The 16,150-nt window shown below is 42.1% G+C and overlaps 1 protein-coding gene across 3 annotated transcripts in view; it reads left to right on the forward strand.

Annotated features, from left to right (window-relative positions):
• The window catches only part of LOC144528468 (ankyrin repeat and IBR domain-containing protein 1-like), a 21,514-nt gene extending 5,832 nt beyond the window's left edge, over positions 1–15,682 (forward strand). The window contains exons 3-21 of one of the 3 annotated variants that reach the window (XM_078267056.1): positions 1,942–2,113; positions 2,234–2,365; positions 3,133–3,321; positions 3,411–3,528; positions 3,672–3,892; positions 5,281–5,369; positions 5,473–5,617; positions 5,932–6,092; positions 6,703–6,791; positions 7,052–7,182; positions 7,323–7,457; positions 7,675–7,761; positions 7,908–7,974; positions 8,076–8,221; positions 10,220–10,398; positions 10,586–10,637; positions 10,807–10,863; positions 11,019–11,142; positions 11,513–15,682. In XM_078267056.1, the coding sequence (XP_078123182.1) occupies positions 1,942–2,113; positions 2,234–2,365; positions 3,133–3,321; positions 3,411–3,528; positions 3,672–3,892; positions 5,281–5,369; positions 5,473–5,617; positions 5,932–6,092; positions 6,703–6,791; positions 7,052–7,182; positions 7,323–7,457; positions 7,675–7,761; positions 7,908–7,974; positions 8,076–8,221; positions 10,220–10,398; positions 10,586–10,637; positions 10,807–10,863; positions 11,019–11,142; positions 11,513–12,981 (3,763 nt within the window). In that variant the 3' untranslated portion in view covers positions 12,982–15,682. Of the gene's footprint in view, positions 1–1,941; positions 2,114–2,233; positions 2,366–3,132; positions 3,322–3,410; positions 3,529–3,671; positions 3,893–5,280; positions 5,370–5,472; positions 5,618–5,931; positions 6,093–6,702; positions 6,792–7,051; positions 7,183–7,322; positions 7,458–7,674; positions 7,762–7,907; positions 7,975–8,075; positions 8,222–10,219; positions 10,399–10,585; positions 10,638–10,806; positions 10,864–11,018; positions 11,143–11,509 lie in introns of all 3 variants that reach the window. The other 2 variants (XM_078267057.1, XM_078267055.1) reach the window with 2 other exon arrangements.
• The last annotated feature ends 468 nt before the right edge of the window (positions 15,683–16,150 follow it).

Consider the following 16,150-nt stretch of genomic DNA (forward strand, 5'->3'; position numbering starts at 1 on the left):
GAACTCTGCCCTGCCCTCGTCAAATTACTGTACGGTCTGAACAGCTTTGATACTCGACAATTGCAGCAAAACATGACGTTGTTTTTTAGTAGACTGATATTAGGGCCATCCATCCTGAACATGGGGCTTTGTGTGTGTGTGTGTGTGTGGGGGGGGTGTTGAGAGGGGAATAATTAGTGATTATTGCTGTGTGGGTGAATTGGCAGGGCACTGTCATTAGGGGGCAGGCTTCAGGGGCTTGTGGCTGACAGGATAAGAAGGTCAAAAGTGGAAAAGCGGGACAGCAGTGGAAGAAAGGCTGGAAGGCTACACAATAAGGAAACATTCAAACACTAATTCAATAGTGGCTACTGCAGAGGGAGCAGAGAGGGAGAGGTTTTACAACATTTATTGTGTATTCAACCAGTGGAAATCTGATGACATCCTGTTATTTTCTTCTTTGTTGAACTTGCATTATTGTGAACTAGAAGGTCTTTTCAACTATTCGTGTTATACCACTGATGAAAAAGAAGCAAGCTTTTAACTACAGTTTAACGTGCAGCTGCATTAGGATAATGTAGAAATAGGGGTTCACGATTTTGATCGAAATGAGATTTGGATTTTGACTATTAAAATGAAAGCAGGATCGGCGATTCCCTTTTTTTTTTTTCTCCACCCCCGCCTACTTCTGTGCGTCTGAGGGGAAAAAACAACAACAGACAGCGTAGCTTACTGCTGGCTGGTAGCCTGCAGCTGCTCTTTTCCAGACACCATGGCCACTACCGTAGTCGGAGATAACGGAGCAACAACAGAACCGGAAAATCCTCCTGCTTACCTGAAGTCATCAGGGTGGCAACATTTTTGCCTTCCCGTGAGTGAGTTATGTAAACAAACTGAAGGTAAAGCATGTGGGCTCCGACGGGATTTCATGGTATGTTCATGTGCATCTCGGTAAACTAATGGTACAATCAGTTGCACTTTAAAACTCTAACTGTTGTTGTAAAGTACCCTTCTGCCATCTAGTGGCTCTTTTTTATTTATTTTTTAAAGATAATTTTTGGGGGGCATTTTAGGCCTTTATTTGTATAGGACAGCTGAAGACATGAAAGGGGAGAGAGGCATGCATGACATGCAGCAAAGGGCTGCAGGTCTGAGTCAAACCTTGGGCCGCTGCATCGAGGACTGAGCCTCTATATAAGGCCGCGCTCTCTACCAGGTGAGCTACCCAGGCGCCCCAATCTAGTGGCTTTTATTGTGGCATTGCTGTTCACTGCTGAAAAGAAAATGTTTAAATTGAATCATCACCTTAAAATCAAAAGTCAAATCAAATCGTGGATTTGCAGAATCGTGACACACCTATATAGAAAAGGATGTCAAGTAGAAGAATGACAAAATGACATTGTAGAGGAGGAGGAAAAAAGCAAGTGTAGGATAGAAAAAGAGAGATGGAAGTAGAAGCGTAGAAATAAATTTGAAAAGAAAAAACAGAATGCAGGTGAAATAATAAGAGCTAATCAGTAAATGGAGGTTTACAGACGGAGCAGAGAAAAACTATTTACTAAATGGAACAGCAACGTGTGTGTGTGTGTGTGTGTGTGTGTGTGTGTGTGTGTGTGTGTGTCTGTCTCCATCCATTATCTCTGAGATGTTAAACAGAAATAATCAATATTCTGCCATCCCCCTCTCTACTGCTTATCCACCAACACTCATCTCACAGTCCATCAAACTGCCATACTTCATTCTCATGTCATCTCCACTCATCCCTCCATTGTACTCCTTCCTCCACATCTGTCTTTCTCTGAAGTATGCTTCTCTTCACCTTCCTTTTCACCCTCTGATTTAAGCCTTCTTTCTGATGTCGTCAGTTCTTTCATCTCTTTCCACCTCACTTCTAAACTCTGTTTTGTCCTTACTCTTTCTTCTATTTGATTTAATCCCTTCTTTCTTACCTGCATCATATAGGTCCTTCCTGTTCAGTAAAGAGGGGAACCCCAACAAGCGCAATGTGCACAACGAGACGTGCCTTCACGTGCTGTGCCAAGGCCCGCAAATCCTGCTGCTGCCAGAGGGAGCACTGTCGCCACGACTGGCCCGACCCCAGAGGGACGAGCAGCGTCGTGCCGACTGCCTGCAGGTACAAACACGCTAACACGTGGACAAACGCATTTTGTGGAGAAAAAAAAAAAAAAGTGTATTTATAAAGATGACATACAAATAATGTTGTGTGTGTATTTGTGGGTTTCCCCGCTGCCAGATGATCCTGAGCTGGACAGGGGCCCGGCTGGAGGGAGGCCAGTATGAGAAGGCCAATGTCAACACCACCGACAATCACCACAGCACCTGTCTGCACTATGCTGCTGCTGCAGGCATGAAGAGCTGTGTAGAGGTGAGAGAAATTGTGCGGATCCCTCTGGAACTCAAACTAGCATTAGGAGGACATTGTTTTGTGTATGGCAGATCTGTCTGTACTCTGGGTGATTGGATTTGATTTTACATCCTGTAAAATCTGTAGAAAGTATTGTGCCAGGCCTTGCATCAGGAGCATCTGCTCTGTGTTGCATTATTGTCAGATCCAAGTAGTGCTTCCTCCCTTGTTTTTCAAGATTTTACATCTTTTGAATTAGGAAGAAAATTCACTTCCTGAATTTAAAGAAAATTGAGCTCAAGTCTGGTTTGGGCTGCCTGAGGGAATCCCAGATATTATCCTTTTAAGTAAAGAAGTTTGAACACATTTATTTTCATTCACTCTCTTTCCTCTTTTATTCACCTCTTCAAAAACTGTCTTCTCACACATCAATCTTTCTCCAATTGACTAAACTTCCTTTTGACTCTTCTTGTATTTGCTCCCTTTCCTGTGCTTGTCGTTTTTGTTTTTTTATCTTTGTGTCCCTCTTCCTTCACATGTCACTGTTTACTTCCCTTTATTGTATTTCTTTTCTGCCATCACATCTTTCTCTCTTCTCCTCTTCCTCTTGTTTTCTCTTTGTTTTCTCTTTGTCTTCCCCACTTGCTCTTGCCTCTCACTTCCTTTGTTCTCTTTTGTTACAAGTTCCTTCAATTTGTTGTTCATGTCCATTATCCATATCTCTTTTTTTTTTTTTTTCTCCCATTCCTTTTGTTCTCTCTTTTCTCCCCCCTCCGCCCTACCTGCAGCTGTTAATCCAGAGCGAGGCAGACCTTTTTGTGGAGGATGAGGACAAGTTGACACCATGTGACCATGCCGAGCGGCATCACCACACCGAGCTGGCTCTCAGCCTGGAGTCCCAGATGGTTTTCTCCTCTTCAGCTCAGCAGTCAAACACAGACGCACATGGTGAAACCAACCTGCTGCAATACAAAGAGGTGAGACCACAATTACGAGATCTGGGGGTTTCTTGCTGGCTGGACCTTCCCCTTCTTTTAATTTTCTCTGTATCTCCCTAACATTTCAGCCTTATGAGGGACTGAAGCTTCAGGACCTGCGCAGGCTGAAGGACATGCTGATCGTAGAGACGGCAGACATGCTGCAAGCCCCCCTCTTCACAGCAGAGGCCCTGCTCCGAGCACATGGTGTGTTGAAGTTAATATTCATGAGACCTTCACAAACCCTCACAGCACTGTCGTTGTGATTGAAATATAGAGTACAGCGTACATATTCCCTGCCTCTAAGTGTGTGTGTGTGTGTGTGTGTGTGTAACCTCTCTCCTCTTTAGACTGGGACAGAGAAAAGCTTCTGGAAGCCTGGATGTCAGATGCTGATGGCTGCTGCCAGCGCTCAGGTGTGACCATGCCAACCCCACCACCCAGCGGCTACAATGCATGGGACACCCTACCCTCACCTCGCACCCCTAGGACTCCGCGCTCACCCCTCACACTCACCCTCACCTCCCCGACCGACAGCTGCCTCACACCTGGAGAGGAGGGCCTGTCATCGGTGAGACATCCAGTGATGAGTTTTTAACTGGCATCAGTGTTTAAATTAACTTTTTAAAGATGCAGAAAATGTGTGTTATATTAAAGCTATAGTGCGTAGTTTCTGTCGCCCCCATGAGGAATTCTAAGTAATCCACGCAGTTACTTGTAGCCAAGGTGGACACGGAGGATTAAAAAACATGATGGACTCTTCAGAAGTGGTCATTATCTTCACTCAAGTTTCTGCGCAGGAAAGTCACCGGACGCCACGATCTTCTGAACATAGTCATACTGAGAAATACAGAGAGAGTTGTGTGGAGCTGATAGTTTTAATTAGCTTTTATAGCCATTGCTTTGGCAATGGCTTGAATGTAACAGACATTTATTAATATCAAAAAGTTACGCACTAAAGCTTTAAACCTACTTTTGCGAATTATTTAGTTGATTAAAATCATAGTGATATTTCCCCTGGGAGCCAAATGTAGTAAACGGTACAATTTTCAATGTCCTGTTGGATTTCAGTCTACCTAAATGTAAAACCTGCCTTAGACCACAATATCCCCTGTATTTAAATGAGAGCCATGTGTTGACGGATGACATGAATGACATGACTAAAGTGTGAAAAGATATTGAAAACGTGTCTTATTAGTCAAACTCTCTCATTTGTTTTATTATACAAGGTTAATGTCTAACTTCCCAGAGCAAAGGAGGTCATCGGTCATCTTTCTAGCAATAATAATTCTTCTTTCTACTTTTGTTGTTGTACATAAGCATCAGCCTCTAGTCCACTGTTGCTGTTGAGACAGGTGTAATTACATATCCAGTACCTGTCTCGCTGTCTGCCTGCAAATGTTTTACTTGCATCACAGTGTTCAGACCTGAAGTTGTTAGACTCCTTAAACATGAAGAGGACATTGGGTTGTATTGTAGGAGATGCATGGGATTTAATATTAGTTGAAAAGCATGATGGAGCTGTGTGGGCTTTTGGAAAAATTAGATAATAATATTGGATGGCCGTAATATCACAATATGATGGTAATAATAAAATCTAATAAAGTCTTATCAAAGGAAGGATTTATTGCAGGTCTGTTATATTGCTCTGCATCATATTCTATAGATGCTACTGCTATTTTGTCCATTCCCTGTGTGTGATTATGAAGACAACACAGCAAAAAGTATTCAATCTCAAGTAAATAGAATATAAATATATATATATATGTATATGTATGTATATATATATATATATATATATATATATATATATATATATATATATATATATATAAATGAATGAATGAATGAATGAATAAATATATATATATATATATCCATTCGTTAGGTATAACTGTGATATCATTCAGTGCCAGACAACATTTGAACATCATTTGTTTATCTTCTGTCTCCCTGCAGTGTGGAATCTGTCTCTGCTCTATCTCAGTGTTTGAAGATCCAGTGGACATGTCCTGTGGACACGAGTTCTGCAGAGCATGCTGGGAAGGGTAGGGACCTATGTCTGTGTGTGTAAATGTTTCTGCATACTTCAATGTGTTTGAGCATTTATGTATCAATTTTTCTGTGTGTGTGCATTTGTGTGTCTCTCAGGTTCCTCAATGTAAAGATTCAGGAGGGTGATGCACACAATATCTTCTGCCCGGCCTATGAGTGCTACCAGTTGGTGCCGGTGCATGTGATAGAAAGCGTAGTTTCCAGAGAGATGGACCAGCGATATCTACAGTTTGACATCAAGGTAAAAAACAAAATAGATATTGATGTTCATGTTCTTATTTAGGCTCACCATAGCTAAAGGAATGCTTTTCATCCAACTGTAAATGTATTGTGTGTGTCTTTGCAACCTTGACTGTTTTCTTGCTGCATATTTGTATACATTTGTCTTTGTTTCTGTTTGTTTCTTCCTGTTTTTTTGGCATTTCCCAATCACTACTGCTTCTATTCCTTGCTGTCTGTCTGTGTTCTGTTCTTCCTCCTCTACCATTTATATCTGTGTCATCACCCTCTCTCCTGTCTCTCCCCTCTCTCCTCCCTCCTCCCTCCCCATTGCAGGCATTTGTGGAGAACAATCCTGCTATCCGATGGTGTCCTGCAGCTCGTTGTGAGCGGGCGGTGCGGCTCACCCGACCAGGCCCCGGGGACAGTGACCCACACAGCTTCCCCCTGCTGCCCTCCCCAGCTGTTGATTGTGGCAAGGGTCACCTCTTCTGCTGGTACACTTCATTATTTATTGGATGTTTACACATACTTGCACACTCAACACAGCTGGAAGAAGAGGCCACTGTGTTCTAGGCATGGGCCGGTTACCGGTTTCAAGGTATACCGAGGTTTGAAAAAGTCACGGTTTTCAACATTTTCTGTCATACCGTTCCTAAGGTATGAGTCTTCAAGGACAGAAAGTGCACTTTAGAAATCCCTGCCCCTGCCAGTGTGCAGTGTGTTTAAAAATGAAATACATTGTGTTCAATGGAAAAAAGTTGTTGTTTTTTACCCAGACATTTAAAAAATAATACATTTATAGCTGTCACTGCAATACCGTAGTACCGGGAAACTGTGATATTTTTGCTGAAGGTTATCATACCATCAGAATTTCATACCGGCCCATGCCTATTGTGTTGTTGACCAAAAAAATGTATGCAAGACAACAATTTCTTATTTTTTTGTCAGGCCGTATTAAAAGAAACATCTTCTGTGCTTTTTTTTTGTTTTCTTCTTTTTGCTTCTCTTTCTATGAATTAGTGACAAGTTGTCATGCTGCTTTAGTCTCAATTTATTGTATTTTACTACACCTAATTTTCTGTTTATCACCCTCCCTGTCTGCAGGGAGTGCCTTGGCGAGGCCCATGAGCCATGTGACTGTCAGATGTGGAGGAACTGGCTCCAGAAAGTCACAGAGATGAAGCCTGAGGAGTGTAAGTCTGTTTCTGTGTTTGTGTTTTACTGTGTGTTACTGAGGATCATTTTAACACTGGCACTACAACAAGGCAGTTAACAGCAGCTATCAGGACGACTTACCAGGATATGTCTAATATACTTTTATAATGTAGCAGGCTCTGAGGTGATTGATATTTGTGTGTGCTGGAGGGTGTATCTGCAGGGCAGGTGTTGGACAAATGAGATGTTGCTAATGTGTGTTTGCGTGTGTGTGTGTGTGTTTGTGCGCTTTCCACAGTGGCAGGTGTGGGTGAGGCCTATGAGGATGCTGCTAACTGCCTGTGGCTGTTGACAAACTCAAAACCGTGTGCCAACTGCAAGTCGCCCATTCAGAAGAATGAGGGCTGCAATCATATGCAGTGTGCCAAGGTATACACATTAATCTGTGTGTCATCATTTGTGTAGATACTGAGTTTTGGTAACAGACTATTAATAATTCTATATTATTATTTCATTATTTACTGTATTTTGGCTGGAATTATGAAATGAACCCTGCTCTCTCTCTGTAGTGTAAGTATGACTTCTGTTGGATATGTCTGGAGGAGTGGAAGAAGCACAGCTCATCAACAGGAGGCTATTATCGCTGTACTCGCTATGAGGTCATCCAACAGCTAGAGGAGCAGTCCAAGGAGATGACTGTGGAGGTATTTACACACACACATGCTCTCACTGATAAAAACATGCACACAAAATATATTCGCATCAACATACATTTAACTGCTCACATTTCCATACAAGAACAAGAACTTCCCCATAACTTGTCAGATGAAACATTATTGAAGCTCATGTTCATGTGCCCTACAGCATGTAATGTACTCACATCAAGCCATTTGAGTGAAATTGAGTTTCTTTTTGTTACAGGCAGAAAAGAAGCACAAAAGTTTTCAGGAGCTGGATCGTTTCATGCACTATTATACTCGCTTCAAGAACCATGAACACAGTTATAAGGTAATACACTCGCCACACATACACACACATTTACAACAATGCAAAGCTGAATTTCTAAAAGAAATTGAAACGCTTTTTGAGACATACATTACAATCTGATGATTATTAAATATTGGGCATTGGTATTCTCTTGTCTTGTCTGTTAGTTGGAGCAGAAACTACTAAAAACGGCTAAAGAGAAGATGGAGCAGCTGAGCAGAGCCTTTATTTGCCGTACGTCTCTCTCTTATGTGAAACAAAGTGTATGGAGTGTTTTGTTTTAATCATAATACATTAATCCTATCTGCATTATAATACTGTCTCGTTTGGTCCAGGTGAAGGCACTCCTCCAGACACGCGGTTCATTGAGGACGGTGTGTGTGAGCTGCTGAAGACGCGACGTGTCCTGAAGTGCTCTTACCCATACGGCTTCTTCCTGCAGCAAGGCAGCACCCAGAAAGAGATATTTGAACTCATGCAGGTAATCTTATACATGTCTGGGACATGAACAAGACTAACTAAAGCCGCTCCAGTGATCCCTAAAGACTGCTGTGTTCATTGGACCACAGGTTGGCTAAACTGGTTGGGACACACAAAGTACTGTTAGTGAATTCTGTGGCAATCTGACCATTAGGTTTTGTGTTTCTAATACACAGATTCGTATTTTGGCCTGATGGTGATGCTAGACAACAGGTGAAGGGGTCAACACAATCATTCTCATCCTCTGAGGACCATTAATATCCATACAAATAATTGTACTAATTCAGCCTGTAGTTGAGATACTGTATACTGTATTTACTTATTCATTTACTGTATATGATTAATATTCCTCGGACATTTTGGACAAAGCTCTCCTCAACATACCACATTTATAGTGTTGGTGCAGGCGTACAGTTTATAATCTGTATTCTGGATGTTTTAACATCCCTGTGCAAAAGTTAAAAATGAATGCATTGCTTTTGTTTAGCGAATACCTTTTCTCATTACAAATCCCTAATCCAATTTGCCACATTGTTAGGGTAACTTGAGCATTTGTATTGCAGTTTGTAAGATACTTAACTCACATTTTCTTATGACTTGGCTCACATGCAGTAACGTGACAATTGTGTGATGTTTCTTCTAGACATACAGAATTTTGAGATTGTATTGATTGATATTAAGTGGTGTTAAGCAGGGCAGTTGCCTTGCAAAAATATATATTTTTCTCATTCCATCCATTTTTAACACTTAAAGTTGTAGTCCTTAAGTTTTGAGTTAGGTTGTTTCTAGCGGCAACTTTGGTGGTAAGATGTAATTGCAGGTCCGCTTCTGGGACCTCATCTCCCAGAGTTTCTTTCGAAAACGAACAGCCCTGACTACTGCGGCTGGTGGAGATTAGAGCCCAGCGGGTGGCTTCCAGCCTGGCTATCATTTCCTGATGGCAAAGGGTGACATGTGATCTCAGCCAGCATCAGCTCTGTCCTCTTGTGGGTGGGGGAGTTTAGTTTTTTCTTTATTTTTCTTTGGACTACAAGTTGAAGTTGTCTTCTTTCTCCGTTTGTTGGTTCGCCATTGTGAGTCAGCAGTAATGAAATGTAGGCGCCTGATTAACATACCATTTCTTTGCATCTTTCCTAGTTGGAAGTAGAGATGGTTCGATACCATTTTTTGCTTCTCAATACCGATTCCGATACCTGAAATTGCGTATCGGCCGATACCGAGTACCGATCCGATACTAGTGTGTCATATATTTTATTATGTTTTAAGAACTGTATACTATCCCTGTATGGATGTGATATTATTTCTATCTTTGTTGTCGGTCTGGCTCAGGTAAAACTCTTTGTGAAACATGAATGCCACAGAACGTTCTTTTATTATCCAGTTTGACAGTCAGTTATAATGGAAAAAGAACATAAATAAACTACTTTAATGTATTTTTTCTTTAGGGCTTCATTACGTGGTATCGGATCGGTGCATAAACTCCAGTACTTCCCGATACCGATACCAGCGTTTTAGGCAGTATCGGAGCCGATACCGATACTGGTATCGGTATCGGAACATCTCTAGTTGGAAGTTCCCAATGTCCGAGTACATTGGAACGCAGCATAATCGGCAGTGACAAGCTCCACTTGGGCAGACCATGGGGCAGACAGGGAGACCAACCCATACTGACTGACGTAAAGAGCGTTACTAACTGTGCGCTGCATTTGAATTTAGGGCGGGAGTCGCCCCAGACAAATACAAGCGTTTTCATCAGTGGGACATAAGCTCAATCACCATTGTTTTAACTCACTTCTTCCTCAAAATCTTACGGACTACAACTTTAAACAAGCTAAAAATTGGATGAAATCTCCTGTGAGATAAAGAATACTCAAAATATACTCAGCTCATATCTTGTCTATATTTGAAGTTAAATATGAGTGGCAAATTCTTTTCTTTTTTAAATTAGATTTTCAAGTCTCTTCTTGGAAGTTAACATATTGTCTTTGTTTCTTCTCAGACGGACCTTGAAATGGTTGTGGAGGATCTGGCCCAGAAGGTCAACCGGCCGTACCTGAGGACTCCCTGCCACAAGATAATCAGTGCGGCCCGTCTGGTGCAGCAGAAGAGGCAAGAATTCCTGGCGTCAGTGGCCCGAGGCGTCGCTCCCAACGATTCTCCTGATCCTCCTCGCAGGAAGTAATGACAAACCCATTCACACATACTTAAAACAGTTCATTGTTTTGTTTGCATCATCTTCCCTCCACTGGCATGGATATAGAAGGCAAAGAAAAAGTATAAATATTTAATCACGAACTACACCGAAACTGAAATTGAACTTATCATGTGTGTCTGTGTGAGCAAAACTTTCTTGTGTTTGTTTCAGTTACCCTGGAGGATCATGGGACTGGGAGTACCTCAGCTTTGCCTCCCCTGAGGTAAACGGTCACCATACACTGAAACTCTAACTTTTGTTGTGCTAACTATTTGGTTTGTGCCCAGCTAATGGTATTCCCAAAACCTGCGCTTAGTGACCTACTTCAGTATGAGGTCATGCAAATGCATGACTGTGGCTGCAGCTGACTTAGTTTGCTTATGTGTGTTAAGATGGGGAGTCGTCACTCTGTACTAGGAGCAGGAGATCAAAGAGAGAGACAGTCACAGGTAATACATCACAGTTCCTGGCATTTTGTGCATATGCATGGGCTAAATTCTGTTTTCTGTGCTGAAGATTGTGACCCTGCATGATGCAAAATAGACTTTCAACACAGCTTTTAGAGTTGGTTTTGTAGTAACCCAGCTTGAATTACTCTTTGCAGGATTATGCTGACATCCAGTACCGTCGTAGACACAGGCCACGGCGCAGAGGAGACATGCTGAGTCTGCACAACCTTAGAAGCGGCAGCAACACACCAGAGACGAGCAGGAGGAGTGACAGCACAGGTCTGGCAAAGGTTTTACTATATAATAGCCTCATATAAAGCCCTTCATTACAAAAAGGATTATGCAAAAGGCATAAGGTGTGTATATAGCATGGGGCATTTTGGAAATTAATTCAATGTTGCACTTTATAGGTACCATTGTCATTTACGTATAGCATGTACAGTATAGTACACAAACTCTGCATCCTAATCCTTTGCCTCCATTTATAAATGTTGACTTGTCACCACACCAGACAATCAGCAAATGGGATTTTAAGTTATTGCTCCATGAATCTGGTCTAGTCGGAGCACACTTTGATCACTGGGATCAATTTGTTAGCAAGCATGACAAAGCAGTCCTTGTTTTAATGTGGTATTTTGTGTTCCAGAAGGTCCAGAGAGAAGTGAGGGTCGCAGAAGAGCGCTGGGCTCGCTGGATGAAGATGATCCAAACATCCTGCTGGCCATCCAGCTGTCCCTTCAGGAGTCTCGCAGAGAGCGAGGCCCGGAGGGAGGGATTGAGGAGAGAGTGGAGCTGGATCGTGGACTGGACAGAGGACAGGAGAGAAGGCTGGGTCCCCCAGGAGAACTGGGTGATGTTGCTTTGCACTCTCTCAACACAGATGGTCCTCCAGGAGCCAGAGGCCCCTCCTTCCCCACTTCTCTCCTGGATCCTCCTCGCCCCCCTAACAGGACAGACTCCACCTCCCAGCCTCCCACGTCAAACTCCTTTCCCCTTCCTCCCCCACCTCCCTCTCTCAGTGCAGAGCTGCTGGAGCTGGGAGACAGCCTTATGAAACTGGGGAACATTACCACTCCTTATGACCTAGACACACACACACAGGAGCAGCTCTGCTCTCACCACACGTACAACCACAGTACACTCACTGCTCCCTACACCATTGAACCTACTTACAGTGACTGCAGCCATAGACCAGACCAGAATGCAGTGACTACTCCATATGTGCTTGACCATATTACCATTACAGATCCCAGTTACTGCCACTCCAGTGGTTATTTGGCAGAGGCTGAACACACTGCCTCCTGTGCACTTGAACGCACCCAAAACCCTGCCCATCCCAGTTCATATAACCGGGAACATGCAGCCACGTGTGACAGCGCCCCAAAACCAGACAACTCTTACAACCCCTGCCCCGAACACAGTAGCTCTTACACTCAGGAGCGCCCTGCCGCCTACGCTCTTGAACGCCCACCCAAATCAGACTTCCAGCCCCATGCCCAGTTGTGCCTCCCGTCTCCAGAGCTTGAGACGGAGCTGCTGCTTTCACCGGTAATCCCCCCGGGGGGCCCTTTCACCCCCAGTGACCCTCAGAGTCTGGAGCCCCTGGATCCCACAGCCAGTGCCCAACTGCTGGACAACATCATGGCCTGGTTTAACAACAACATTAACCCCCAGAACAACCCTCAGAGCCTGGCCCTCATCCCCTCCCCGCCCACCACAGAAACTGACTCCTCCCCTGACACAAACACTGAGACAGAGAGCCAGACCTCCAGGGACATGACCCCTGCCCCTATCTGGCAGCCCCTGGAGGGCGAGCCAGAAGCAGACAGAGGGTTGGCGAGTCCCCGTCTAGGTGCGGAAGGTGCGGAGGGCCCTAAGACGTCGAGGCCCAGCACTCTAGAGCTGGAAAACAGAGAGGCTGGCGAGGAGGGTGTGGACGTAGGGTGTGTGGCTGACCTGTCGCTGGACGAAGCGCACACACACCTGTACTCACACTCCCAAGGTGGAGACAGTCCCGCACACACTGCCCCAGTCACAGAGAGAGACTTGGACCTTATCCTTCACTTAGAGGGAGACCAATCCCCTGAGGAGTGGGAGGAGCAAGTACACCTGGTGTGACAGCGACAGAACGATGTAGAGAGAAGGTTGAGCCAAGTACAGGAAGAGAGAGCGAGAGACAAAAGTGAAGAAGAAAGAAAATCAAAGACTGGGAAAACGAAAGAGAGGAAAAATATAAGATAACGGTGATGCTTCAATGAAAGATGTAGGTCTGTGGAGTGTTTACTGTATGTATTATACTGTATCTAGAGGAGACATAAAACCCTGCAAACTTTGTCCAGTAAAGATTATGTCATACACATTTTTTAAGTGCTTTTGTCTGCTCTAAAAACAGACTATTCTTTGAAACAAATGAGTGTTTAAAGCAAAGTATATCAATGGAGAGCTACTGATATCATAACACATTAAATGCTGCACATGTTTTGTTTTCTTATTTTATTTATTTCCTTTATTTCTCTTGTCAGTTTGTTCAGGGTAAAGTTTTGGTGCTGATCATGCCGAAATCCAAACTTGCCTCGTACAGTATACTCAGACTTTTATTAACACACCGACCCAACCACGAGCCTCCTGGAGCCAAACATAACTGTAACCATGGAGCTTGTTTAGCGTACTGTACAATCAGAGGGCCTAATTCAGATTTTTGGACCTTCATGCACACTGTGCCTGCTTTGTTAGAGCGCCAACACACTACTGATGTTTCCTTTTGGTAGGCTGCAATGAACGGCGATACAGTTGTCTGCTCAGTAGACGTCATGCTAGTACAACGTGTTTATTTGGATTATATGACCGTCATAATTCTTCTGTAATGCTCCAGTGATCACAGAACAGATATTGGCTTGTTCCTCTGAACAGGGAAGTCGGTGGTCCGTCTCAGCCAAGAGTCAGTAGGAATTGGAGTATTGCTTAAAGGCACTTCAGCGTCATGGGTGCTTGTTGTTTATTATACCCATTCTATAAAATTCTTTCTTTATTGGAGATGAGCTGTGTCATCCTTATTGCTGTATTTTACACCTGCTTTGGATCAGTTTTCACGACAGTTTCAATGTGCAAAACTCTTGTAGACAAACTGCTATAATGTTAATTTTGGCCTCAAAATTGACATTATAAAAACATCTTTTGTCAAATTGTCACAATATTGTGTGTCACTGAAATTTAAGTTTATTAAAATAAGATGGCTCTCATCAAAGCAAATATTTAAAGACTAAAACTAGGTCACGTCATGTATGATAGTAGAAGAGTCTGACTTTACACTATAGTAAGTCTTCATCTTTTTGTGTTTTAAAGGTAATAATGTATAAAGTCAGTTTGTCTCTTTGCACATTGAAACTTGTGAAAACTGAGCCAAAGAAATCAGACAATACTTAACATGTAAACACTCATTTAGTTCATTTTTAACATATCTATCCCACTACTGATGATTAGTGCAGTTGGGAGATGGGTTGTGTTTTTACTGTAATTTATCCTTTTAATTTCATATTATAGAAATGACTTTTTTCTCCAGTTGAGACCAGAGTTGTTGGGTCTGTGTGCCTTTTTGTTTCAATCGTATTTGTTTATTTGTTTTGTATTTATTACTGTCATTACTTTTTAAACATGCTAAACAAAGTTGCTAATGAAAGATAATGAAGAACACACCACTTTGGCTGTTGCCATACACTGAGGTTCTTGATGTACATTAGTATTGTTTGTCCTCATACCCCGGGTGTATCTTATTTTACCTTGTCCCCAGAGAAAAACTGCTTTGAAGATATGTGAAAAGAAATCATTTGTCTTTAGAGTTTCCACTATAATTAACACCCATTTTATCTTAAAGTTGTTCAAATGTAGTTGGCCTTCGGTTTTTCTTGAAATGGCACTCTGAATCCTGGGTTGTCACTCAGCCTTTATCTTTAAACTTTATTGCCCAACTTTAATGTTTACAAGAGAATTAAACTGCCTGTTATGTTGAGATGTGATCTGGTGCTTTTGGGACTGAAATGATAATGGAGTGTTTTTAATCATATTTTCATGGCAGGCCAAACAAATGTAAAGATATTCTGGTTTTGTTAAAATGTCTCCCTCTACTTTACAAAAGGTGCCAGTTATACAGAATGTGATATGCAATTAAAATGCATCGCTTATAATTAATAGTTTGAGTTTTTAGCTTGTTTGAAGTGTGAGGTCTGGAGTGCTCCACTGAAGAGATAAAACCCCTAAAATAACACACATTTTCCTCTCCGTGTTGAACATTAAACTGTGAAGGTGCTGGACAGGTTGTATGTGCTGACGTTTAGACATTTCATAAAGCCGGCTGAAGTGCGATTGCAGCTGGTGTCGCCCATAATATTTCAGACATTGTTTCCTGAGAAATGGGGAATGGTTTAATTAACATTTGTTTAGGTTGCATGGAGTCTGGGATCTTTTAATTTGCACAAGCATGCTGTTAATGTGTTGCACTAATCCAGTGCTGTCAGGCAAGATGTGGAGGACTGATCAGTGTTGCTTTTATTATAATTATTTCCTTTTTTTGTTTTCTTGATTTAGAATTGAATTTATTGTGTCAAGGGAATGGTCCTGTGCCATTTTCTACTCCATATATAATGTTTATATTTTAACGATCCCTCAACCAACCACTTCAGAAAAAAAAGAAAAGAAATTGCACTTGCATAGATTATACTTGATACATTCCCAGTCGGTCCATAAGAGAGGTTAAATGTGGGGCCAAAACTGTAAATGAAAGTGTCAGTGCAAAGTTTACTCTCAATAAAAACAACTGAAAGTGTGTCGCTATGAGATTTTTTTTAAAAGTTCTCTGTGACATTGATTTCCAAAACCTTCTCAACAAACATCTACAACATTGTATACTGTACATGTAGGACTTGTTCTAGAGTGTAAGACTGCCATCTACAGTTAGTTTCCACTGGTCAATAGGTATCAACAACATGCCAAACATGATAAGTAAACTAACATATTTTTTAAACACATGAATATTCTGCAAATGTAGAACTTGTTTAAATATTGAACAATATGTTGGTTGCAAATACTGTCTTCAAGTAAGCTAAAAAGTGATATTCTTTGATAATTTTACTCAAAACATCATGCCATGGCTGTAGGACAGTCCTACTACCAGATACAGATACATCAATAAATCAATAACAACAGCAATGTTGTTAAAGTTATACTTGCACATAAACTGCCACTTTCTATCTTTTTTTAATTTGGTACCTGGTCTCAAACCTGAAGCTGCTAT

This window comes from Sander vitreus, chromosome 14 (genome assembly GCF_031162955.1).
Source record: "Sander vitreus isolate 19-12246 chromosome 14, sanVit1, whole genome shotgun sequence".
Lineage (NCBI taxonomy): Eukaryota > Metazoa > Chordata > Actinopteri > Perciformes > Percidae > Sander > Sander vitreus.